The sequence below is a fragment of the Anas acuta genome, chromosome 3, assembly GCF_963932015.1.
Source record: "Anas acuta chromosome 3, bAnaAcu1.1, whole genome shotgun sequence".
Classification (NCBI taxonomy): Eukaryota; Metazoa; Chordata; class Aves; order Anseriformes; family Anatidae; genus Anas; species Anas acuta.
In genome coordinates, this window is record NC_088981.1 from 7,484,780 (window position 1) to 7,508,746 (window position 23,967).

General features: G+C 49.0%; 2 protein-coding genes across 2 annotated transcripts; one reads left to right on the forward strand and one right to left on the reverse strand.

The window, feature by feature from the left end:
- The first annotated feature begins 10,141 nt into the window (after positions 1-10,141).
- On the forward strand, positions 10,142-18,077 carry GALM (galactose mutarotase). The gene is made up of 8 exons (XM_068675519.1): positions 10,142-10,441; positions 10,901-11,055; positions 11,809-12,015; positions 12,713-12,794; positions 14,817-14,958; positions 15,034-15,208; positions 15,337-15,448; positions 17,890-18,077. Exons 1-7 carry the CDS (start codon positions 10,246-10,248, stop codon positions 15,412-15,414), a joined length of 1,035 nt encoding a protein of 344 aa, XP_068531620.1. The 5' UTR covers positions 10,142-10,245; the 3' UTR covers positions 15,415-15,448; positions 17,890-18,077.
- SRSF7 (serine and arginine rich splicing factor 7) lies at positions 17,614-23,967 on the reverse strand. Its single transcript, XM_068675520.1, has 9 exons — positions 23,819-23,967; positions 23,322-23,502; positions 22,958-23,134; positions 21,999-22,073; positions 21,791-21,892; positions 21,339-21,392; positions 19,125-19,169; positions 18,552-18,587; positions 17,614-17,927 (listed from the first exon to the last, which is right to left on the reverse strand). Exons 1-9 carry the CDS (start codon positions 23,844-23,846, stop codon positions 17,873-17,875), a joined length of 753 nt encoding a protein of 250 aa, XP_068531621.1. The 5' UTR covers positions 23,847-23,967; the 3' UTR covers positions 17,614-17,872.

The window sequence follows — 23,967 nt, forward strand, 5'->3', positions numbered from 1 at the left end:
CTTACTTTTCTTGGCACTTGACTTATTTCTAAATACACAACATATGTTACCCTACCGATATTTCTGCTTTGGACATAAGTGCCTACTTGCCATATGAAGTTTCTGGTAAATTAGCTTTATGTGCTAGAACTGTGGGATTTTAGCAGACATTTGCACCGTATCATTGCAAAAAATAACAGCCTGAGAAATCACAGAATGTACCAGAGGTACGGTCAGAAAATGGCATTGAAAGGCTGCGATAATTTTCTCTACTAATTAAATTTTCTTTCCCCCCGTGTATTCGTAATTACTTTCTGAAAATCAAGAAGTGACTTACTGTTTGAACAAATTTGTATTTACTGAGCGTTCAGAGAAAAGTTTCAGCATGCTTCTGTGCAGCACATGGTCGGTAGCAGACTGCTTCACTGACATAATGTGGTATTTAATCATTCCACAGTGGAGATGTCAAGATATTTTTCCTATTTCAGTTGCAACGCTGTGGCTTCTGCACTAAGCTACTGTGAGCAGACTTGGACCAGTCCTTCCCTCTGTTTGTGCTTCATGCACACAAAAAGCAGGAGGGAATATGGAAATACATCCCCGTTATGTAAGTTTGAAACCGAGCATCTGACTCAGCAGTCAGATTTTGCTGTTATGTTGCTTGTCAGACCTGCTGCTTTTCTATGGAAGAGAGAGGAGATGAAAGCTGCCAAAATTGCCTGAAATAGTTCTTTCCATACAATTTTTATTACCCAGAGCTGATCAACAGAAGTCCCGGTTTCAGTCCACCACCCTCCAATAAGAAAAGCAATTAGCATTATTTACTTGCCGCCATGCAGTCAAGTACAACCGAATAATTACATATAGGCCAAAACAATGACATGAAGAAAAATCCTCAAACCTTGTAGAAATTTAAACCACCTAATTATGAACATAATTTGGAAACATATGTCATTACCAGTACAACTTTCTCTGCAGTACAATTTTCTCTCCACTTCTCTCCTCCTGCTGCCGTGTATTTCTTACATCCTTTACCATAATTTCCATTCCATGAAGCTATTAGCTCATTGTGGTGAGGAATGTACTAACACGTTACCTTGCCATACTTCGTATTACACGTGCCATGCTAACATATTACACTTCAAGTACTAAGATCTTTGTATGTAGGTGCCACAAAAATGCAAGGAGCAATGAAAAAGGAAAACGGGAAAAGGGTTTTGTTTGCTTGGTCATAAGCGAAAAACAACTACCATACGTTGATTCAGTGATGACATTCACGGGGGACGTTAACAAGAAGGTGACACGTAAACATGGTCTGGATATGACTCTCAAATGTGAGTTGAAATGAGCCCTTCAGCCATCACACACTGCTGTGCTGAGTGGGTTAGGGGCGATATGACACTGAGACCCAGGCTATGCTTTTTGTTTGGGTCAATCAGAGGTGACATAAAAGTCTGCCAGACCAAAGGGAGGGCAGTGTCCTGTCCTGGAGAGCTGCCAGCAGCAGGTGTGCATGGCAAAATGGAAAAAAATGGGATGTATGGAGTTAGTGTTCGCAGGTATGCTTTGTAGTTTCCACTAGCCAGAAGTTTAAGGATCTTCTGAGTCAGAAGCTGCTCCCTTATCTTTCTCTTTAGTAAATAGCCTTAAGTGGGCTCTCGTCTACTCTTTTATTTTCCTTTTTGTCCCATTTATACCTTTTTCCTCCTTGATGGTTCTCCTATAGTGCTCATTTCTCAGATTTAAGAGGCACAGGTAGAAGCACCTCGGTTACCCGTGAAAGTATCCATTGGTGGGAGGGGAGGCTCTGCTGCTGAGGGTTTTGCTCTTGCTCACCCAAAACTCAACTTCTCTGACCCATTAATGCCTGAAGGATAGGGTCTCGGCTTGCAGTGGTGGGTGACAGCCTCTGGGAAGGTCTGCACTGCTGGACTTTTTACATTCGAGGCTTAAGGCTTCCCTTCCAACAGCACCACTTAGCGTGGCTTTCACACGTTAGCCATTTCAACTCATCCCCTTTGCCAAAAACTCGAGGCTGCTGAGGGCTGATGGACTCACCCAGTAACATATCCAAGAAAAGTATGTAGCACGCAGGTTGGTTGTGAAGTCTGGCAAGCAGCAAAGTCAAGGGCAATTACATCAGTGTTCACTATGTACAGCTGTGGCACAAATCTGCAGGGGTTTTGCTCTTTTTTTTTTTTTTTTTTTGATTTAGTCTCAACAGCGTAAGAAATTGGTGCTCTGCCCACCCTGCCTCTGGAAGTTACCACTGCCTCAGCTGCAGAGGGGTGAGGAAAACACCATCAAGCCCAGACAAGCAGCTGGAAATGTATTTCTCAGTGCTTATTTGTATTTATCCATGCCCTCCTCTAGGCTGGACAGCACTGGCAATCTTCTCTCTTTGCAGCCTGCTAGCAGTTTATAGGTACTGAATATTGTGAATTCATTGCAAGATTTCTGAATCTTGCACTAAGCATGCAATAGACTAGTTACTGTCGAGACAACCTGTGCCTGCTCAGCATGTTGGATGCTGGCTTGAACACCTAAATCGGTGTGCATTCAGGTCAATAAACAGCTGTGGTAGTCTGATGGATAGAGAAGTTTACTTCTATATTTTTTGTTGTTTGTTTGGAAAAGACGTTTTAATTCTCCTTGCCTTCTCCTCAGACCAGGGACTGGGTACACAGACCAGCTGCCCACAGCCAGCCACTCGCTGTTTATTCCTCATTTTTCTACACCGGAGCTGACAATCTCAGAATTAAATAAATTTGCATCATCCATATTATCAGGCCCTAGGCATTTCCCACGGTCCCTTGAAAAAATATTAAGAGTACCTGCGGCCAAAAGCTGTCTACATGCCCGTCCTCTGCAGCAGGAGGCCTGGCACCTGCTCACCTTGCACGGCAGCGATGCACTTCCCTACAGTAACAAAAAACACTGAGAAGAAAACAAATCTGTCTGTCACCAGCGGAAGAGGTGAGGAGTGAACTGCAAGCATGTGCAGGGCTCCCGGGCGAGTGGGAGGAAGGCAAAGACCGAGCTCTTGCTCACACCCTGTCCGGTACACCAGGAAAGCCAGGCACCCACGATGAAATTAAATCCTTACCACAGCAGGATAAGCACGCAAAGGGGGCAAAATCAGCCTGCATTTGCCTCTTAGCAGTTTGCATTAGAGACATTTTTGGCTTCACACACTTGATTTTTTTCCTTTGTAATCTTGGCCCATGTGTTTATCCGTTGCTAAAAGAGATAAACAGGTGACCAGACTGGTGGTCATTCTGTGGTGTTCCTCACACATAGCGTGCAGCGGGGTTTCAGCAGCAGTCCAAAGCCGCTACGCTTGCCCAGGGGCCTCTGCTAACACAGCCACAACAAAAATAGCAGTCCCGGTGTCACAGCTCCTGCCTGGGTACATTTGTTTGATTTTCACCTTTACTGTTTCTCTGGCTGCCAGTGCTCGGTCTTGGATGAACGCCGTAACACATCTGTCTCATCAGTACTTCCCCTCTCTGGTTACAATCACCTTTCTCTGCATAAATACTAGACACTGCAAGTTCTCCACCGCACAGCAATGGCACTTTCACATCCCTCTCTGAGGCTGGTTTTCTGGTTTTTGCTTCTTCTGGGCAGTTGCATGAGATAACTGCACTTCTGAAATCTCTTCCTTTTGCTGGCAGGTTGCTGGGCTGTCAGCAGGTCCGGAAGAGACGGGCAACACCACCACATAGCTGTGCCTCGTTCAGGTCTCGGAGCATCCATCTCATACCCTCTCTTGGCAGCAGGGCCCTGGGGTAGCTAACATAAGCAGCAGAGCCACAGCTGCTGTACTGTCCCAGGAAACTTCCCTGCAGAGCTGCTTGCCCCAAATAATCCTGGAGAAGCTTCTCCTGTGCTTTTTCCAGCTTTGGTTCTTGCTTACAAGCTGAACTCCAAGATGTGAGCACAGCTCACCACGACTGTCCTTCCCCTCTTAAAACAGCTGCTCTGTTTTAAAGGGTGAGATTCTGGAAACATTTTTTGGTCCTGAGCATTGCATCCCCCAAGGCAGAAGGGGGTCACCGCTCCGGATTTACGTTGTGCAATCGGTTCTGAAAATGAGCAGTGACCAGTTCGTGAAAAAGGGTTTGTTTCCCAGAATCACTGCTCGGTAAGCTCCTCTGAAGAATACCTACCAGAAAGGATATGCGTTTCTAAAATAGACATTTAATTGATGTTATGTGGTTTTCTCAGACACCCATGTCTTGCCCTTTGATGGTGAAAACTTAACTGGAGCATGAGGCTCAGCGTCTAAGCGAGAGAATGTCAGTAAGACATGGTGCTTTCCCACAAATCAAATTTTATTTCTAATCTCCATCTCCTTTGTCTCTTTCCATCCAGGATGGAGCTGCGCCACTGGGCTACTTTGCTTGCTGTGGCAGGAAAAAATGGTGATGGGTTTGGAGCTGACTGGTAAGTGAGGAAGCCCGTGCAGTGACAGGATACAGGGCGAAAATTTCCCTACCCGAGCACTGTGCCATCGTGCTGTGTGTGAGACTCATTTTATTGATTATCACTAAAATATTGTCCCCATCGCAAAGAATTATCTTCTGACTGAAGCCAAAGAAGACGTTTTGGATCATTCCACCATTCCAACCTTAGCTGCGACACCTTCACGTAAGCCCTTTGGGATGTCCCTGTAGTGTAACCATCTCCACCTTCCCAGGCAGCATGTAAATTTTAGCTGCAACAGAGGGGGCAGGTTCCCAAGCACTGCTTCTTTTGCTTTGATTTCACAAGGAAGAAAAAAGGAAAATAATTAAAAAATCCCACTTTCACTTTGCCCTAACTGACAGCACCTAAACCCGTATCAATTAAACGCTGCCTGCTGCTGGCAGCCGAAATGACAACGTCGTGGTGGGGGTGGAGGAATTGGGCTCAGTGAAGGCATCGCAGGTACCTGAACGCAGCCCATTTTTTCTCTCTCACACCACTGCAACACAGCTCGCCACGGGAGCTGTGGCATGGCTGCTCCTCCGGCCAGCGCAGGAATTGCTGTGTGCACAACCCAGGGCTGCGGCGCGCGGCTGCTGAATCTCTGCGAGCCCCGGCGGCCTGGCTGGGAAGTGACACTTGGTGAAGCGTGTCCTTAGGGTGTCCTTGATGCACTCCCTGGGGTGACACGCTTCATCGTTGCACACTCTGCTTCTTAGGAGCAGTCATGCATCGCCCAGCTGAGCCGTGCAGGCGGCCGCCTGCCGCACAGCGATTTGGGGTAACTCATTTTAATGATATGTATGAGCAAACTTTCAAGGTTTTTTTTTTTCTTCCTCTTGTGATGTCTGTGCTGAAGAAGAGTTGCTGCTGAGGAGAAATCGTAATTATCCCAGCAAGACTACTTATCTAGCACAAACTAATTCTCCAGGAGAGGAAGGCTTTTTACAGCCTCCCCCACATTTCTGAGGTAGCTGCATCAATTTGGGATACATTTTTTTTTTTTTTTTGTAATCCAAACTTGTGCTTTTAATATAACAAGGCTTACTAAAGTATGTGCTCTGAGCTTTACATAAAGGCCATGAGAGCCTCAGGTAGAGAAATAAAAACATTGCATGTGCAACACTGAGCAAACACTTTAAAGGTTTGCACAGCTGAAGCCTGCACAAGTGGACTGTTGAGATTAAGAGTTTGCATCTCTAATAATAATAATAATAAAAAAAGTGAAGAGCTGTAGTTCCTTGCAATTAAGCATTTCTAACACCATTTTTTTTTCCAGGGGTCTCCTGGCTGATATCTATCATCCTGTCCTACCCTGGGACTTCAGTTACCTTTAGGCATTACCCGGAGGGATGGGCAGGCAGGATGAGCCCCGTGCCAGCGAGCAGTGCCTTTGGGATGTAAGCACGAGCTTACGTGGGGACGTGGCTCTGCTCCCAGGAGCAGCCCGGCACAGCAAGGTCAGCATCATCCTTGGCTTTCCAGAGCCAAAGGGTGGCTTCACCGCAGCAAAGCTCTGTAGACACAAAACCAGTGTGCTGAGAGGAGTAAATCTGCGTGTCTACGTGTGTGAAACAAGATCTCACCTGCTGCCTGCAAGCGAAGACAGCCGCCTCACATCCGAAGGCCCAATTTTGTCCTGTGGTTTCCCCAAACGCCCTCCCTCCCTGCATCTCTGCATGTTGCTGCTGCTCAGACAGGAACTGTTTGTGTTTGCTGCCTTTAGCAGACTCTGCAGTTCTTTTATCTCCATTTGGCATCTCCCTGCCAGTTGCCGATGCAGCCGTGCACACATCTGAGGGTGAATTTTCTAGGACAGCACGCGGCTTGCACCGTGATGCAAAATCCTTTCCTTGTTTGTTTTCTCTCTCCTTTCACCCCAGGTCCTCCTGCCGCCTTCTCTGGGCCTTTTTTTTTATGTTCTCATCCCCTTTTGCTGGTCTCCGCTTGCAAAAGCAAATACATGTAGGTGCTCACTGCCGGTGCTGGGCCCCGTGGCCATGAACCCAACCACCACACCCAGCTACTTGACGTAGGAGCACAACTCTCTGATCATTTCTCATGCCTCTTGCCCCTGCCTTTCCAAGCCAAGAGCCCCAAGCTACCTACAGACCCTTTAACCTCTCCAGAGCTGCAGGTGCATAGAGCACCTACTTCTCCAATGCCTTCACTGATGAAAAAATGTGAATGAAGCTGAGCTGGCCTCCTTGTCACCTTCCTGCTTGACTCACTTAGGTGTTGTTGAAGCCCTGCGAGCCTCCCACGTGTTGCTTGGTTGTGCCCCCGGTGCCAGCTTTCTGTAAAAGAAATGGAAACTGAATCCAAATCTTCTTCGCCCCCATCAGAAACCTCAGCTGCAAGGCTGTCCTTGCCGTTTCATATGCGGCTTTTATTTCTGAACCCTTCGAGCTGTGACACATCCTCTGCAAAGGTTAAACTCAGAAGTCGCTGCAGAGCAAGGCAGGTCTGCCTCTGAGCACACGAGAGCTCGGTCCCCAGCCCCCCAGAGCAAACTGGAAGCGTCCCTGGTTCCAGGCAGCCTACCCAGCAGCAAGCTGCAGGAGCTGCGAGCTATTATTTTAGCTCCCGAGGAAAGTAATTACTATAGCAACCGGCACATCCGAGCGGCTCTTTGGCTGCTGCCGAGGCACAAACAACCCGTGCACAAAGGCACATCTCAAACGTGCTGGGCGAGGAGTGCTCTCGGGCGGCCGTGTTGTGTGTTTTTTTTTTTTTTTGAAGAGCCTCCCCAAACACGTGTAGATGGCTGCTGAGAAACGGCCGCCAGAACAAGGGTGAGCAATTGTGCCCTGATCCTAAAATAACCTCATCAATGTCCCAGGGTGTTTTTGCCCCTGAAGAGGCGAGGCACAGACGGGCTCAGGCTCCATTTTAAGGCTCTGCGCCGGGAAGCACCCAGCGGAGCTGAAGACGTGCTCGATAAACAGGCAATAAAATGGAGGGGGGGGACGGCCCCACTGCTGTTCTGCCCACAGATGCAGGCTCCCTGCGTGCTCCAGTGGTGGCTCAGCCCTGCCAGCTTATGCAAAGTTTATCAGAGAAAAAGGATTTAATTACAGGCTTGCAGTGCTGGGGGGTGGAACAAGTGATGTCTGCCTTCTCTGCTGTGTCTACGCAGCCATCAGCCCCAGCAGAGCTCGTCTCCAGCTGGGGTACTGTTGCTATCAGTGAATAAGAAATATCAATGAATAACCCACATTGCCCTGGAGGATTTTTTTTCATCATTGAGACCTGAAATCTTGCTCTGGGCCCTCCACAAGCTGAAAATCACAGCCGGGTTTAAACTGAAGACAAAAATAAGGAAGGAAGCGTGACAATGCAATTACAGAAGCATCTCAGGAACAACCCCAAAAAGACCTTGTGGCAGCAGGTACTGCACGACAGTGGGTCAGAAACGGCCACAACCCCCAAAGAGCTCTCCAGTGGGGGACAAGGGGACATGCAGTAGATGGACAGCTGTGTCCCAGGGATGGGTTCGCTGTGCCCAGGCCGATTTGGACACGCACATGGCTGCGTGTTGTCAGTAACAGCATCACCAGTCCTCACGTGGTTGGCTTGGCCACACTTTTTCTGTTCTGCCTTTCAGGTTCCCTAGAGCTGTGCTGCCACAGCTTCTCCTTGAGAAAAGGTGTCCGCAAAATGAGAGCCCTGTGAGATCTCCACCTCTCTTGCTGCTTGGGAAAGCCATGTAGAGAAAAGCTCATTCATTGTTTCAAATCTAGCCATGATCTATGGCTCTGTGATACAAAAACAGTGCAAAAGTTCAGGTCAGAAATCTTAAATCCTTTACCAAACTGCATTTTCCTACTGCTAAGGACAGAGCTTGTGATTTGAGTTTGCAAACGCCCTTTTTTTTTTTTTTTTTGGTTGACTGTAGCCTTTTAAGCAAAGTCACTATTTTGGATTAAATATCCCAACGTCTGAAAAATAAAGGCTCCGTAAGAAAACAGCACAGTCACGTAAAATGATGCCTCATTTCTGCCTTGCAAAGCTGTAGCTGCCCTGCAGGCAGCTGGAGCTTCCGAGCTGCTGATCCCAGGGAAATAAATTCTCCTCTGTAATTTTTCTCATAACGAGTTTATTTTCTGAGAGTACTCAACAGTGCACTAAATGGCTCCCTCTCAATAAATAAATAAATAAGTACTTTTTCACAGTGTGCCTTTTTGCTAGCTTTTTGGTGGGGGAAAGGCAGGACTGCTCGGTGGCAGGCTGAATTCCCAGTTCTCCTTTGCTCCTGGAATCTCTTGCCTGGGTTAGAGCAGCTGGAACATGTACTTAACCTGCCCTTCTGCTACACCTGCAGGGCGGTTTGCTGTGATGGAGCTGATAAAACATGGAATTACAGAATGATCTAGGTTGGAAAAGCCCTTCGAGTTCACCGAGTCCAACCATCAACCTTACCTACCGAGTCCCATCACTAAACCATGTGCCCCTTAGTGCTGCGTCCACATCTCTTAAATCCATCCATCACCTCGCCAGGGATGGGGGCTCCACCACCAAATCCTTGCTCCTCACCAACATTTGGGACTTCACCAACACCTGGGTCTTCAGGCAAGAGCCTGAAGGCAGAAGCGTAGTGGTTACGATCATGGCCTGTGGGCAGGTAAAGCTCATAGGACCCCGTAACACATTTTCTGTCAGTGTTTTAGCAGACTTCTTTTGTCAGCATTTTTCCCCATTCCGGCTGCTCTGGCAAGAGGGAGGTAAACCCGAAGCCTTGGGGATGTGGAGCAACCTTTTGTGAGCACTCACCGGCTGGGGAAGTGCCCTGCTGCTCACCTGGGGTGTGTTCAGGCCTGGCGTGGCATTTTTCCTCCTGGGAGAAAGAAGAGAAGAATGAAAGGAGCTTGCACTTGACCCTAACTGTAAGCAAACCTCAGTGCAGCAATGAAATAATCTTTCTATAAAATAGGAGTGACAAAAAAAAAAGCAGATCCAGTGTAGCTGCCGGTGTCCCCATCCACCAGAGGCAAAAAGGACAGAGGTGACAAAGCCAGGCTCCTGGAAATGCCTTGCTCCAACCCTGAAGGTGACACTGCTCCACCACTGGTCATGTTTTGCACAAGATGCACCCCTGCACAAGCTGCTTTTTCTTCTGGTTCATCCGCCAGCTTGAAAATCTGACGCTGGGCCCGTGAACAGATTTCCCTGTGGTATCGCTTTTGCACCTGCACGGCCTCAGATGTCACGGCCGTGAGGGTGCCGGAGGAAGCACCTGAACACGGCAGCCCTCTGTTTTTGCTGTGGACATGAAGGCAGAGCTGACAAAGTGCAGGTTGCACAACCGCCCCACCTGCAGCCCCTGCGGGAGGCCTCGTTTCTGGGGTTGGGAGCCGGGTGCTGGCACGCCTGGAGGCAAGCGCTGTGCTGGAAATGAATATTCAGAGTCTGACGAGTTGTGTATTTGTCAGGAAAACAATCCGAAACTGGCTCCTCATTAAAAAAAAAAAAAAAGTGTACCAATTACATAAATATTCCTGGGGTTCTGCAGGCTGAGGGAAAACAAGGAGGTGGTACTTTGAGGGACGGTGTGTAATGGGGCCCAGGTCAGAGCCGTGTGCCCACAAAAAAAAACCTTTTTCCTCTCAGCATGCATCCAAGCCCGCAGGGCAGCCGGTGCACGGCACGACTCCTCCCAGCTCCGCCAGGCTGGAGGCAATCATGTGATTTTTAGGACTCTGCTCTCCAAAACCCTCTTTGCTGCGCTCCCGGCCACCCTCGCTTCCTCCCCGGCTTCCTTCCTGGTGGCGGCGCGGGGCTGGGAGCTGGGGAGCGATGGCGGAGGTGAAGAGGGAGGTTTTTGGGCGCATGCCCCCGGAGGAAGGAGGAGGGGAGGTGGAGAAGTTCGTGCTGCAGTCGGACAGCGTCAGAGTGGAGATCCTGTCCCTGGGGTGCATAATCGCCGCGCTGGAGACGAAAGGCAGGGACGGGCAGTTTGCGGACATTGTCCTGGGCTTTGACACGCTGGAAGGTGGGTCTGAATCCGTTTCCTCCAAAAATAAAAAGAATAAAAAGAAAGAAATCAGAGATTTTGATCCGAGTCCTTCTGAGGGTAACCCCCAAATCATGGGCTGAAGTAACGCCAGCCCTGGGCTCAGTGGGGTCACTGGGGGACCCTAGGTCGCAGCGTGCCCCTCTGACAGGCCTGGCCGCTCAGGTCTCTCTGCAAACCTGTGAGCAACACAAGTCCCCTCCCAGCTGTTCCAATCAACAATTACAGAATTACAGAATGCTCTAATTTGGAAAAAATATCAGTATCACCAAACCTACCAACCACCCAGCTGACCAGCCTGAGACTCCGGGGCCGCAGCCACCTGCTTGGGGCTGAGAGGACGCCGTGAGGGACATCTCTGAGCCCTCAGGGCCGCCTGGAGATCACTCATCCTGCCCCCGTCCTCCCACATCACGGCACCCCGCTGTCCCCACGCAGGTTACACGAGGAAGCACCCCTTCTTCGGAGCCGTGGTGGGGCGCGTGGCCAACAGGATCGCCAAGGGGAGGTTCACCGTGGAGGGCAAGGAGTACCAGCTCTTCCTCAACAACGGGCCCAACTCGCTGCACGGCGGAGCCAAGGGCTTCGACAAGGTGACCATCGGGCTGCAAACGTATTTATTGCAGCAGCTTTCCTGGGTTAACGGTGGTTTTTCTTTATTTTTTGTGAGGGAATATCCAGGCTGAGGGGGCAAAAGTCAGAGGGTCTGGAATAAAGCTCACTGCTAAGCAGCACCGCGTGACTAAAATAATCTCCTCAGTCGCAGAGACAAGGATCAAAAGCTCATGGGGTGCACTTACACACCTGCTGGACTTCCAAGCGAGGTCCCCTGGCTCTTGGCTGTGGCTCTCTCAGCCATCTCCTCAGTTTTTCCTCATCTTTCAAGGCCTCGGTGCTGCACTCGGTGTGTGCTCTGATGACACAGCAGCTTACAGCCTGGTTATTCGGCATCCACGGCTACCCCACTGGGTGAAAATGTTGCTTTTTGACAAGTCCCCTCCACACGAAGGGGAACATAGGTCCAGCTGCAGGACAAAAACCCATCGCAGCCAGGCCTCAATGAGGCACGGAGTAAGGGAGGCCCAGGACAGACCCAGACCAGAGCAAACCACTTCCCTTCTTCGGCTGCTCGTGGAAAAACCCATTCCCTTGGTCAGCCAGAGCCAGCAGGCTGGTTTTTGGGTTTGCTACCACTTCCCTCTTTCTTTTTCAACAAGGGCACGTTGGTTTTCAGCACTTCCTAGGAAAAAAACAATCATCTTTCCCCATGTTCAGCCCAGAGCAGGACAAGGAGAGAAGGGCACCGCATCCCCTATCGCTGCCCCACTAACACGCGGTCCTTGCAGGTTCTCTGGAGCCCCCAGGTCGTCCCAAACGGTGTTTGCTTCTTTCGGCTCAGCCCCGACGGTGAGGAAGGCTACCCTGGGGAGCTGAAGGTCTGGGTCACCTACACGCTGCACGGCAGCGAGTTGGCCATCAACTACCGAGCTCAGAGTAGCAAGACGACGCCCGTCAACCTGACCAACCACGCGTACTTCAACCTGGCAGGGCAGGTAGGCACGGGGAGCCCCAACCCCATGGAGGGACACCTTGAAAAAAGAGGTAAAGAAGTCCAGGCACCCCAAATGGGGCTTGTGGGGACAAATTGCCGGAGGGTGTGCAGATCTGCTCGTGCCGTTGCCCTAAAAATGCCTGTGCAGTTGTTAGTTTCCCCTCAGTCTGTCCTCCCAGTGGTGCAGCAATACCAACACCTGTGGCACGCAGCTCAGGCGTGTTTCCAGAGGAACGGGAGACCTTTGGGCACCAAACTGCTGCTCAGATTAGACGGTGACGTGCAGGCTCAAGCTTTGATCCTGCTCCCCTTCCCGCCCAGCAGCAGGTCCCTTGCCAGCATCCCCGAGGCTGCCAGGGAGGAAGAAGAGCACAGGAGACGAGCCAGGAGGATGGGCTTCGCTTCCCCCTGCGCTCTCTTCCTTCCCCTTTTTGCCTGCTGCTGGGTGCTCAGCGCCCAGCACATTTTGGCTAGCCCACTGGCAGCGTGCTGCTGCTTGGCAAGGTGCACGCTCAGCCTGACAGCCTCCTGAAGGAGGTGCCGTGCAGGTTTTTGCCACTTTTGCCCTTTTCCCTCTGATGGGGATGAGGTGGGAGGTTGCCCAGGAGGTCACCCAGGCACTGCCAGGCAGAGCACCACCACACACGGGTGGCTGAAGGGCTGCTGCAGGAACCCCAGTGCCTCCCTTCCTCCTGCAGGGCTCACCCGACATCTACGACCACGAGATTTCCATCGCAGCAGATTCCTACCTGCCCGTGGATGACACCAAGATCCCAACCGGTGGGTGGCACCTGCTGGGGATGGCATCGCAGATGGGGGAAGCAGCACTGCCCCAAAAGGGGGAACAAAGCAGGACCTGGGGGACCCCGGCGTAGCAGGGCACCATCTCACAGCAGCTGAGCAGGGGCAGGAGCTGGGAGCAGGGGCCACCACCAGCCCCAGATGTGGTGAAGGTGGGCTGATGTCTGCCCTGTGGTGCTAATAGGAACCAGACCATGAGGTGGAGCCACCTAGGAGACAGGCTTCCTCCAGCACAGGGCCAAACGATGTCCCTCCAGGCTGGTTTGGCCACGCTGGGGCCACCAAAGAGGGGCACCGAGCTCTTAAAGAGCTGTGGTTTGCCCGTTTAGTTTCCTCCAGCAGCGTCTGGCTTTCCGACACTTCTCTACTAGGATTTTCTATATGATCTCACCAGCTAACTTCCCCAAATCTTATTTCCATAAGATCAGCCCATGCCCAAACGCAGGAGAGCCCTCAGTGCCCAGGAGCCCAGCATCATCCCTGCTGCAGGAGCTGAGCCATCAGTCCCCAAACGAGGACAGGGGAGCTGACGCTGCTGGCTGGGAGCCCGAGCGCACAAAACCAGCGCTTTTCTTTCCTGTCTTTAATGTCCAAAAGGAGGAAAGGCCGTAAAGGAAGGCAGCACATTTTGCATACTAAGCAGCTGAATCCAACAAAGGTGTTGCTGCTGTCTCTGGACTCGGAGCAGAGAAGCAGGCTGGCAGCCTTTTGCACCCAGTCTTGATTTGGGGCTAAAAAGGAGAAAACAGGGCTTTTTTCAGGGCTTTTTTTTTTTTTTCCCCCATACCATTTTTGCTGTGCGTCACCCCATGAATGATCCTGCCTCCAAGCCAAGCGAGCTGAGGCAGAGCACGTGTTCCCCGTGCCCGCTCCAGCACCCCCTTGTGCTGCAGAGGCGACTGCACGGAGCTGCAGCAGGAGCCAACCCTGCAAAACAGATCTCACAGCAGGGTTCGTGCTGGGGGGAGCTGCTTTTAAGAACACAAAGTATAATTCTGAAAGAAAAAGGAAGAAGAGGAAAAGAAGCTAAAAAAAAAAAAAAAAAAAAAAAGGCAAATGAAAGCTTTTTAGCTCAGGTGCCTGCTAAAACTAGAGTCACGCCTGGGCTCACCAAACCACCACATGTGCCTGCAGCAGCGTGCACCCGGTGGTGTTTGCTCAGCCTGGTTTTAACGCCAGGGCTCGAGCGAGGATGAGCCCAGAGCCACAGCAAAGCCGCTGCCCTGCTCCCCCTGCTGCATTCCCCACGGAGCTGTTTCTACCAGGGCGCAGGAGCTGCTCTGAGGGCCAGCAATCCGTTTCTCTCGCGCATCTCAATCGCAGCCAGCTCGCTCCCCGGCTTCTTGCAGCACGCGTTTGAAGCTCTGCCTAAACGCAGCCTTTGAGGCCAATAAACCCGTGCAGGGTTTTAGCCCTGGGGGTGAAGACAGGATTTGTGCAGCTCTTCAATGCAGAGCCCTTGCATGCAACAGCTGCCGTATTTTACCTCCATGCCTACATCAACATGAGCAATGTGCCTTTTATTTTTTTTTTCTTGATTTTTTTTTCCGCCCCACAGCTGTAAACGCGCTCCTTTCAGATAGGATCAAAGCCACAGCAGTGAGCTGTTTGGCAGGGGGATGGTTCTCAGGGCTTGCAGAGAGGAACCAGAGCAGGGAGCAGGGCAGCGGGATGCTCACACCACTGTCCCCACAGTGCCCCTTGGAAACCCATTGGTGTAGGTGTGGAAAAACTTGACTTTGGGGAAAATCCCCCAATCCTGCCTCCTGTGTGAACGTGGTGTGGTTGCGGGGCTGGTGCCTGGGGTTGGCAGAGACGTTCTGACACAATTTTGGGCACAAGGGTGATGAGAGGCCTGGGGAGCCCTGCCAAAGCAGCAGGGAGGACAGGCTGCAGACCCCACAGTCCCGAGCCGAAGCTCAAGCCCAGGGGGTGCCCCTCAGCTCACCTCAAGGTATTTTAGGGTGTGTGAGCGCTGACACTGCTGCTCTCCTCACCCAGGGGAGGTGGCTGCTGTGCAGGGCACCGCTTTTGACCTCCGGCAGCCCGTGGAGCTGGGGAAGCACCTGAGGAAGTTCCACCTGGATGGCTTCGACCACAACTTCTGCCTGCCGCCGGGACGGGCCCGACGCCTGGTGGCCAGGTAGGGCTGGGACCCCCCGAGGGTCTCCCCAGGGCCACTGGTGCCCACACCAGCCCCTGGCATTGCCTCCCACAGGGCTCACCACCCGCCCACAGGCAGGACCATGGAGGTTCACAGCACGCAGCCCGGCCTCCAGTTCTACACTGGGAACAACCTGGATGGCTCCCTGAAGGGTAAAGGTGCCGCCCCCTACCCCAAACACTCAGCTTTCTGTCTGGAAACCCAGCACTGGCCTGATGCCGTCAACCAGGTAAGGGGCTCAGGGCTGGGGGCTTTTGGGGTTTGTTCCCTCTCCCTCAGGAAGGCTGTAGGGACAGGGATGTGTCCCCCCAGCCCTCTCTGGTGCCACTGTGACCAGCGTGTGCTGCCTCTCTGCAGCCCCACTTCCCCAGCACCCTGCTAGCACCTGGGGAGGAGTACGACCACACCACCTGGTTCTGTTTCGGCACCGCCTGAGGACAAGGGAGGCCGGCTGCTGCCACAGGAAGGGGTAAGCATCTCCGGCAGGTTTTCCCAAAATAAGTTTAGGTTTAACATTTGGAGCAGCCCTAGGTGATGGGACCCGCTTGGGAGCTGGTTTCATCCTTTCTGCACTCTGCTCGCTTTAACTGCTGCTGTGCAGCCTCCGCAAAGCCTCACCCTGTGGAACAAGCTCTGTTCTGCAGTAAAAGCGCACCTAAAAAACAGCGTTTAGGGACACAGCCCATCAGATCTCAACCTACAGAGGGCAAATACTCACATGGAGACTTGAGGAAGTCCATACAGGTACCAGCTATTCTCAGCGAAGGGCCAGAAGCTGCAGGTGCTGCTTTCTTGGCCCTGCAGGGACAGCGAATCTGCGCGCCCTGCTGTCAGCACCACGACGGCACACGTACCACTGCTACACACAGAGCTCTGTGCAGGACAGGGTGCTGGGATAATCCCAGCTCACCGCCAGCTCCCCTGGCTCCTTTTGAAGCCAGCAGCAGCTGCTGTGGCAGCAAAGCAGGTACCTCCATCCACAGGTGTGAACGCACAGCCGCAGGAGGTAAAGAACAGGTACCAGCACAGCTCTCGTGTCAGGCTGCAGGTTTATTGCGGAGTAGGTTCGCCCTACGAGTACAGAAGAGAGAAAAAAGCTGATCAAATTCCAGAGCAGCAGCGTACGTGTGCTTCTCACCAGGTAGGCCATAAACCAGGCGGGTAATACACAACCAAAAAGCATCCCAAACACAAGTCACAGGCTTTGGGCATTTCTGCTACATCGTTCCAGGGCAACGTTTGTGGCACCCCGACGCTCCCCTGGTGGAATTTTAGGGATATTGCCAGAATTTCAGTGCTTGCACCCGGCAAACCAAACACTAGGTCTCCCCGCTAAGCACCGCAGCGGTGTCCAGGCGGACACCAAGCACCACGACACCAGGACAAAGCGTGAAGGACAGAGAGTGCTGCGACGTGACAACACAGTCAGCACCTGCACTATTTACTCACACACCGAAGAAGCTCCATGAAGCCATTATTCACAGGAAACAGGGTTTTTCTTTTGAAAAACATGGGTTACCAAAGGTGTGACCGAGGTTCATTTTGGCGTTTTCTTGCATTTAAGATGTTCTGTTATGGTTTACACATTGAAAGCAGCATTACAGGTTTCATTCAAAGCCCAGAGAGGCCTCACTTTCCACTTCAGTGCTTTAGACAATTTTTTTTTTTTTTTAGTTCTTTTTCTGCCAAAGCCAGCATTTGTTTCTGGTAGCTCTCCCATCACAATAAAAAAATATTTTAGCTTTTTCCCCCCTCCACCAACAGTTTGTTTGCTCATAGTCTAACATTGTTTCGTCTTTTGCTGTGATCTGTGTCAACAAAGTGCCTTGCCATGCAATTATTGACTACAGAATGAGGACAAACACAGAGTGACATAACTATATACAAACCCTTAATCCTGCAGGTGTGTATTTGCTCTAAGAAATTAGCTTAATTTGACCAAATTTTCTCTGGGATCTGGGCTGTTTTAAAACCGTACCAATTTCTGTGCAGCAGGCTAGCATTCCTGCGGTCAGCTGTGAGATCTTTCACTTGAAGGAAAGTTTGGGCCAGCAGTAGAAAGCCTCACAGCACTTTCTTTTGTCTCTCAAACACATGCTCCTAAGTTCCTTCACAAAGTAGGTCAGACGACCTAACGGCACCCCTCAAAAAAGGGAAACGTGCCTTGAGACACTCTATGAAGTTTTCAGTACACTAACAGACTAAAGAACTAAAAATACAACAAGTCAAAGCAGCAATTATCAAGTTATTAACGTTTAGATGTTTCTGCAGACGTTATTCACTTCAAGTATGTGTTTTGAACAAAAGCTCATTGTTAAATTTGGGGGCATCTGGTATTACAACTAGTCAAGCACCAGAGTCAGCATAGCAGAACAATTAGATCAGGGAGAAAAACTAATGCCCGTTAAAGATAAATTTTTAACCATCTGCAGACAGGGGGGACAGATTTTAAGTTCCATTTTAAAAGCAGAAACTGATCCTTTCACCAAAGACCATTGAACAATAAAGGTGACAAGTGGCTGAGAAGACACTACTATTAGTCATTCCCACTTGGACATGTTCCATCCGTGTTACATGGCACACAGCTAAAATTGCCCAAACGTTAACAGAAGCAGCAGGGTTACTACAGAGAAGTTTTAGTTAAAAATACACATTTTATTTCAATGTGCCAATAAAAAAGTCCCACATTTTCATATCACAGGAAGTTAATTCATACAATAAAAAGAGACCTGCGCTAGTCTATTGGTGCGACTAACTCAGAAGACCCAGATCATGCCAAATTTTAGTTGATATACTCTTCTATCTACATTCTTACATTTACAAAGACACCACAAAATCCCTTATAATAATGTAAGCAAAATAACTTTCTTCCTACAAGGTTAAATTCATAACTTTAATCCATTCTTTCAGGACTTGCACTTCTTTGAGGGCTTCCTGATGGTGAACGACTGAAAGGGAAAGAATCCACAGTTAACATTTGAGTAGTGATTTGGGATCCACAAACATGGGAAAAAGAAACAACAGGAGGCTACCTAGACTACTCCAGCATCCTTCAAGCACTGTTTTTTTAACTGAATAAAACAATCACTATAGACAAAGTGAATGGACTAATTATTTAACATTAGAGATAATACATTCATGACTTTCACATTTTTTGCATAATCTGAGTAAAAGCGGTAAAATCAACAGGACTGATCTTCCAGACCGACTGTCATGCCAGGTTACTCCACTACCTTCCCTAATCTCACTGCAGATTTAATGAGACTCAAAGCTGATTCCCGCACTTATTCTGTGCTTTAAGCTCACCGATACAGTCTCTGTGCACTAAAATTAATTTCAGTGAACTGAAATTAGCAGGGGAGCAGCCAAAGGCAAGACCTGAACACTGAGGAATTATTTATTACCACATACATAAAACCAGTCACATTATTTCTGGCAATGACACCTTTTCAGCAAAATACCCTCCCTGTATTTTCCTAAAAGCAGCTGTCAAACTCCTCAGCAGAGATCAGTGCAGGTATTAAACCGTCAGCTCTACAGAGTCTGTGTCACCAGCAGGGAGACCAACGTACCTTCTCTTTGGAGATGGTGATCGGGACTTTGACCGACTGTCAAAACAGAACATAGTAAATACAGCACAAAGTTAAAACAGGTGTTTTATAGTAAAAACAAACAACACAACAGCATAGCAATGGAATGATTGCCATCTTGAAGACGGCAAAGTTTTCAAATCAGCTTTTACTCTGGCTTAATTCATTTTGTGTGGAGACTGACTGTATGCAAACGTTTGCAGTAAAGAAAGCAAGTGTATAAAAACAAAACGTTTAACTGAGGCAGGGCTTTGAGAACACATCGCCATAGATTCCTCCAAATGTTTTTCAGAAGCATTATTAAAAAATGAAGCCCTTTTTCTGATTTAACAGAATTGAGCACTAAACAAACTAAACAGTCCCCTATACAAAAACAAGGAGACAGGTAAGGAATATATTCCAAATACCCTTTGAGAAAATTTTATAATCAGTCCTTTCTGAAATAGGCACCCGTGTTTGGGGGGATTTTTTTCTCAAGGACCGGGCTTTGTTATCTGTGAAAAAAACAATACTAAATTCTAGATAGCGCTGCAGGCTTCATCTCTGTATGCTCACCTCTTAGCTGGAGAGCCGGATTTAGATCTGCCATGAGACCTAGACCTAGAAGAGAAAACACAGCTCAGCAAGAAAGCCACAGGCATGCACGTTCCCACATGAAGACAGTAAGTCACACTAAACGTGTAAGAAGTGTAACACTGAACACAGACAAAATGCTGCAAGTTTGCAGGACCTTTCCTGCTAAGATTCAGCAGAAAGTTTTTAAATCAGAGGCTGAGGACCTGTGCAGGCTGATGAAGAGGACAGGAATGCGTGAACTACCCAAGTTGCAACCAGCTTCTTCACAAAGCCGTGCTTTTAACTAGCAAGTTTTATTAGGCTGCAGTGACATCTACCACTGTAGTTGAAACTGGCTGCAGGCAGCATCATCCTACAAACATCTTCTCTTCCGAACACTTCATCTTTCAAAAGAGTATTTTAACAAATGCATGTAAAACCTGATGAATTTAAGCATTGTGAAAAGACTGCCAAAAACGTCAAGTCTTTTTGAGGTAAGATTGGTGCACCAGGAGAACACTAATATCACTTACAAAGAAGAACTGAAATTTGTAGGTTCCCAAAGGAAGCGTTCTACTTTCCTTAACTGCTTTCAGATGCATGCTTTGATGCTGTCAGCCCAGCAAGTTTCATGTAATACTTATTCAGCCTGTCTTCCTTATGAATTGAGAGCCTGCCTCTGGATACTCTGCATTCCTTTGATTCTTCTAGAGAGAGAGTCTCTCAACTGCCTGATGTGGAAATTTAAACAGTGACTTCATTATAAATTAAACACCAATATTTTGCCACTTCTTTGTGCTTTTATTTCTGTAATTTCTTCTGCCTCAATCACTTCATCTGTACTTACAATTAAACGTGTCACAATACAGAGTTTGGAAATTACACTAATAGCACCCTATATGCTGCAGAAATCCATCCTGGTGCTAAAAAAAGAAAATAATGATAACAAAATCAAGATTTTTTTCTTTTTGAGAGCCTGTTGACCTTGGCTGTTTTCTGCTCATCATTGGCACTGAACAACAACAAGCCGTGGTTAAGCCACGTTGGAACAACTGAACACATTTTAGCAACAGGTAGAGAAAGTGCACCTGATCAATAGAAAGGATGGCTCTGTTACCTTGGGAATTGTGCTTCTCTCTTCACTAGCTTCTGAAAACACGTTTTGAAATGTCTTAGCTACGACATCTTCTACTCTTTACCTCTCCATTCCATAAGAATTCTTGTCATGGCTTGCTGCTCCACCCCTCAGAAAAGCCTTCCACCACCACCACCACCTTTCAGCAGTGAAGTTTTAGTCTCCAGCTGTAGGCTTTTCCACTTACTCTCTTCAGCTGAAGCTTCCCTTTTGAGTGTGCACGTGTTTCTTCACCACTGACTGCTATCTTATTTATTTCAAAGGGCAACCATTAAAGCAGAACGGCAGGCCCAGGAATGGGCTGGGGAAAGAACAGCACTGTCTCCTTCAGAGCAGGACTTCAATCCCCTCTTAATTCTCCTACAAAGCTAATCAATCAACCCATGTGAGCCACGTTGCTCTTGACCAGCTCTCAGGAAACACATGCTACAGTCACTTACTGTGGAATCATTAGACCACAATATTTAAGAGAATGAGTGTCATCCTGTATTTCTCTCCAATCTGATCATCATTCTAACGGTATGTCTGACGGTACAAAATAGTTTGGCATGGTGTTTATCCCAAATTTAATTCAGCTACTGCAACATGACACTTTGTGAATAAACAGTTGAGTACTCAAGACAGCTAAAAACAGCTCTAACACTCACAGCACTAGAAAGTCCTTCAGGACTTGCCTGGTTAAGAGCATTGATACTTTACTTTAATACTAACAGAAGGACATCCTAATTTCTGACAAGTAATTTGAAGAATCCATGATCTCATATGAGCTAAATAAAGCAAAACACTTTTCAGATTAATCCTAGATGTTTGCTATGTTAGCTAACTAATAATAAAACCAATCGAAACAGTACTTGTGATGACCATGAAGACCTAGATATTAGCAGTATGCAAAACAAAACAACCAAACAAAACCAAAAGAAGAAAGTGCAGTCTTCTGCACCGATCTTTAAAACCTCAGACCCCTGAGCTGAACACTCAGAATACTTCTTTCTTTCTCTGAACATTTTAACAGCTGCCAGAAAGCCTCAAGAGACTTAAGCAACTTTACTACATGTTCCGAGTTACTGCAGAGATCTTACCTGCTTCGGGGCCATGTAACAGATCTGGATCTAGACCTGGATCTTGATCTTGACCTGAAATGAAAACAAAAATTAAATAAAAAATAAAAATCAAAGGAGTCAACTCAACTAGAAGCAATGACTGTTACAGCACTAAGTAGAATAATATCTACATGTTGAATATAAAACCTAAAGTATCTTTAAACATTTCAGGCACCAAAATTGATCTTGGGATATGCAGTTCTTTAAGGCCTAAAAGAATAACTGGATTACCAGAACTTAGTAGGGTTAATAGGTAAGTAGGGTTATCAAAAAGTTTTAAAGCATTCTCTGTCTGAATTCTAGCACCCTGATTTCTAGCAATCAACACCTTTAGAAGCCTGCTACCCTATACCTTTCCAAATGCCTTAATTAGAAAGAAAGGCAGCAATGAAATCAAAATCAAAAGCTTATATGAAATCACTACTAATTACCTCGATCTCTTCAAGGAACCCGATCGGGACCGTCGGGGAGACACAGATCTAGACCTACGAGGAGAAACGGACCGGGACCTACGATAGGAAGCAGACCTGGACCTGCAAAGAAACCAAACAAGGTTACAGTTGAGTAAGGTTACAGTGCAAACAAGGCTCTTTGTAAGTAAAAGAAAGAAACAAGAGTGAGATGCAAACATAAACATACCTCCTACCACGACTTCGACTGCGTGACCGAGAATACCTCCTTCCTCGGGACCTGGAACGGGATCTAGACCGGGACCTGGGTTTAGGTTGGAGAAAACACGTATCAGAAAACAGCTTCAGCCACCACTACATGTGAGGCCCTGCTGAAGTCAAAACTTTCAGACAACTAAAGAACTAGCATCTGTGAGTTGGAAAAAATCTCTGGGCCTACTTGTCTTGAGCAATTTTACTACCTAGAAAAATGTTAAGAGCTGAATTACATTGCAGAATTACATTAGAATAAAAAAACACTGTAATGCGTATTTAAAATAAACCTTGCAAGTTTGCAGGTCGACCCTCTTTGGCCCAAGGTCTAGCAGATCTAGACGATCTAGAAGTATCTATAGCCGATCGCTGCATCTAGGTGTTCTCTTCAATCTAACGACGATCAAACTGACAGCCCAATGAGCCAGGGTGAGGCTTGATTGACGCAAGAAGATTTTTCTAGCTGGGAATGTGGTCAATCTGGTGTTCCTCTTTCTAAACCGGAGGGGGGGCCCCAACTGAAAGCCAAATTTACTGTTACGGCGGTCACCGTCTCAAATTTTCTGCCCTTAAAGAATAAGGTGAAGCTACGTGTAGATGGCTCGAGGGGATCTGGCCTCTTATGCTGATCACCTCAAGGTCTAGGAGGATCTTAAGTGTCGGATTTGCAAGGCGCCTCAGCATGAAATCTTAAGGCTCGTGACATTCTGAATCAAGGCGACTGACTCAAACGAAGAAACCTGAAAGGTTTTGACCAGGTTGATTATTAAGATAGTAACATTTGATAGAAATAGCAACAAATTGTAATATACACCTATACATTTACGCTAGAGTTAAGTTTTAAAGAAAACTGGTGTAACATTCTGTTCTTTGCTAATAAGAGCTACACAAAAGTGAACTGGCGAAGCAACCCAGCCGCACCGCTCCCACACGTACCTGCTCCTCCTTCGGCGACTATAGCGATGGCAATCATAAGCATAGTGGCCTTTCTCACCACACTCATAGCATCTGTCATTAGGGTCAAAGGGGCGCCGGGCAGGAGGCCTGTCGTAACGGGAGCGACGGGGCATCCCCGTCGACACTTCCACTCTCACCCTGGAGCCACAGATCACCCTAAAACAAGACAACAATGGCTCTAAGTTAACCGCTAACGTTTACGGCAGAACTACTTAAAAAAATAATAATAATGGAGAGAAAAGTCCCAGAACTACGTAAAGAAGAAACGGAAAGGGAACACCAATTCTCTCTCCAGACTTAAAAATGGCGCCAGCTCCCGCCAACAGCAGCAGCGCTCACGTACTTCCCATCGAGCCCACGGACGGCGTCCTCAGCATCCCTCGGGTCTTCGAACTCCACGAAGGCGAAGCCCGGCGGGTTCCTGGCGATCCACACGGTTCTCAGCGGCCCGTAGTAGCTGAAGGCTCTCTCCAGCTCGCCTTTGCCGGCGCCGGTGCCCAGGTTCCCCACGTACACCTTGGTCTCTGAGGGGGAGGGAGCCGGGGGTCAGCGCCGCTGCCCTGAGGGCTCGGGGCGGCCGCCGCCATCTTGTGAGCGCGGCCCCCTCCCGCCTCCCGCGCGGGCAGCGCGGCCGCACCCCTGCCCCCTGCCGCCGCTGACGCAAAATGGCGGCGGCGGCAACGGCGCCTAACGGCCGCCTCGCCTCACCTCACCTTCCCCTCCCTCCCTTCCTTCACCTTCCCGCCCCGGCTCCGCTCCCCTCAGCCGTCTCCCCCCGCTTCCTCCCGCCTCCCTCCCTCGCTCTCTCCCCTCCTCGCCGCCCGCTGCCCGGCCGCTCACCGCCTCCATAGCGGCCGTAACGCGACATCCTAACGGCTCTGCCAGCCGCCGCTCCGCGCGCGCACGCGCCTGCCCTTCGCCGCCCGCCCACCCGCCCTCCCTCAGGCGGCGGCGCTGCGCATGCGCGCGGGGAGGGCGCCGGTTGTCGC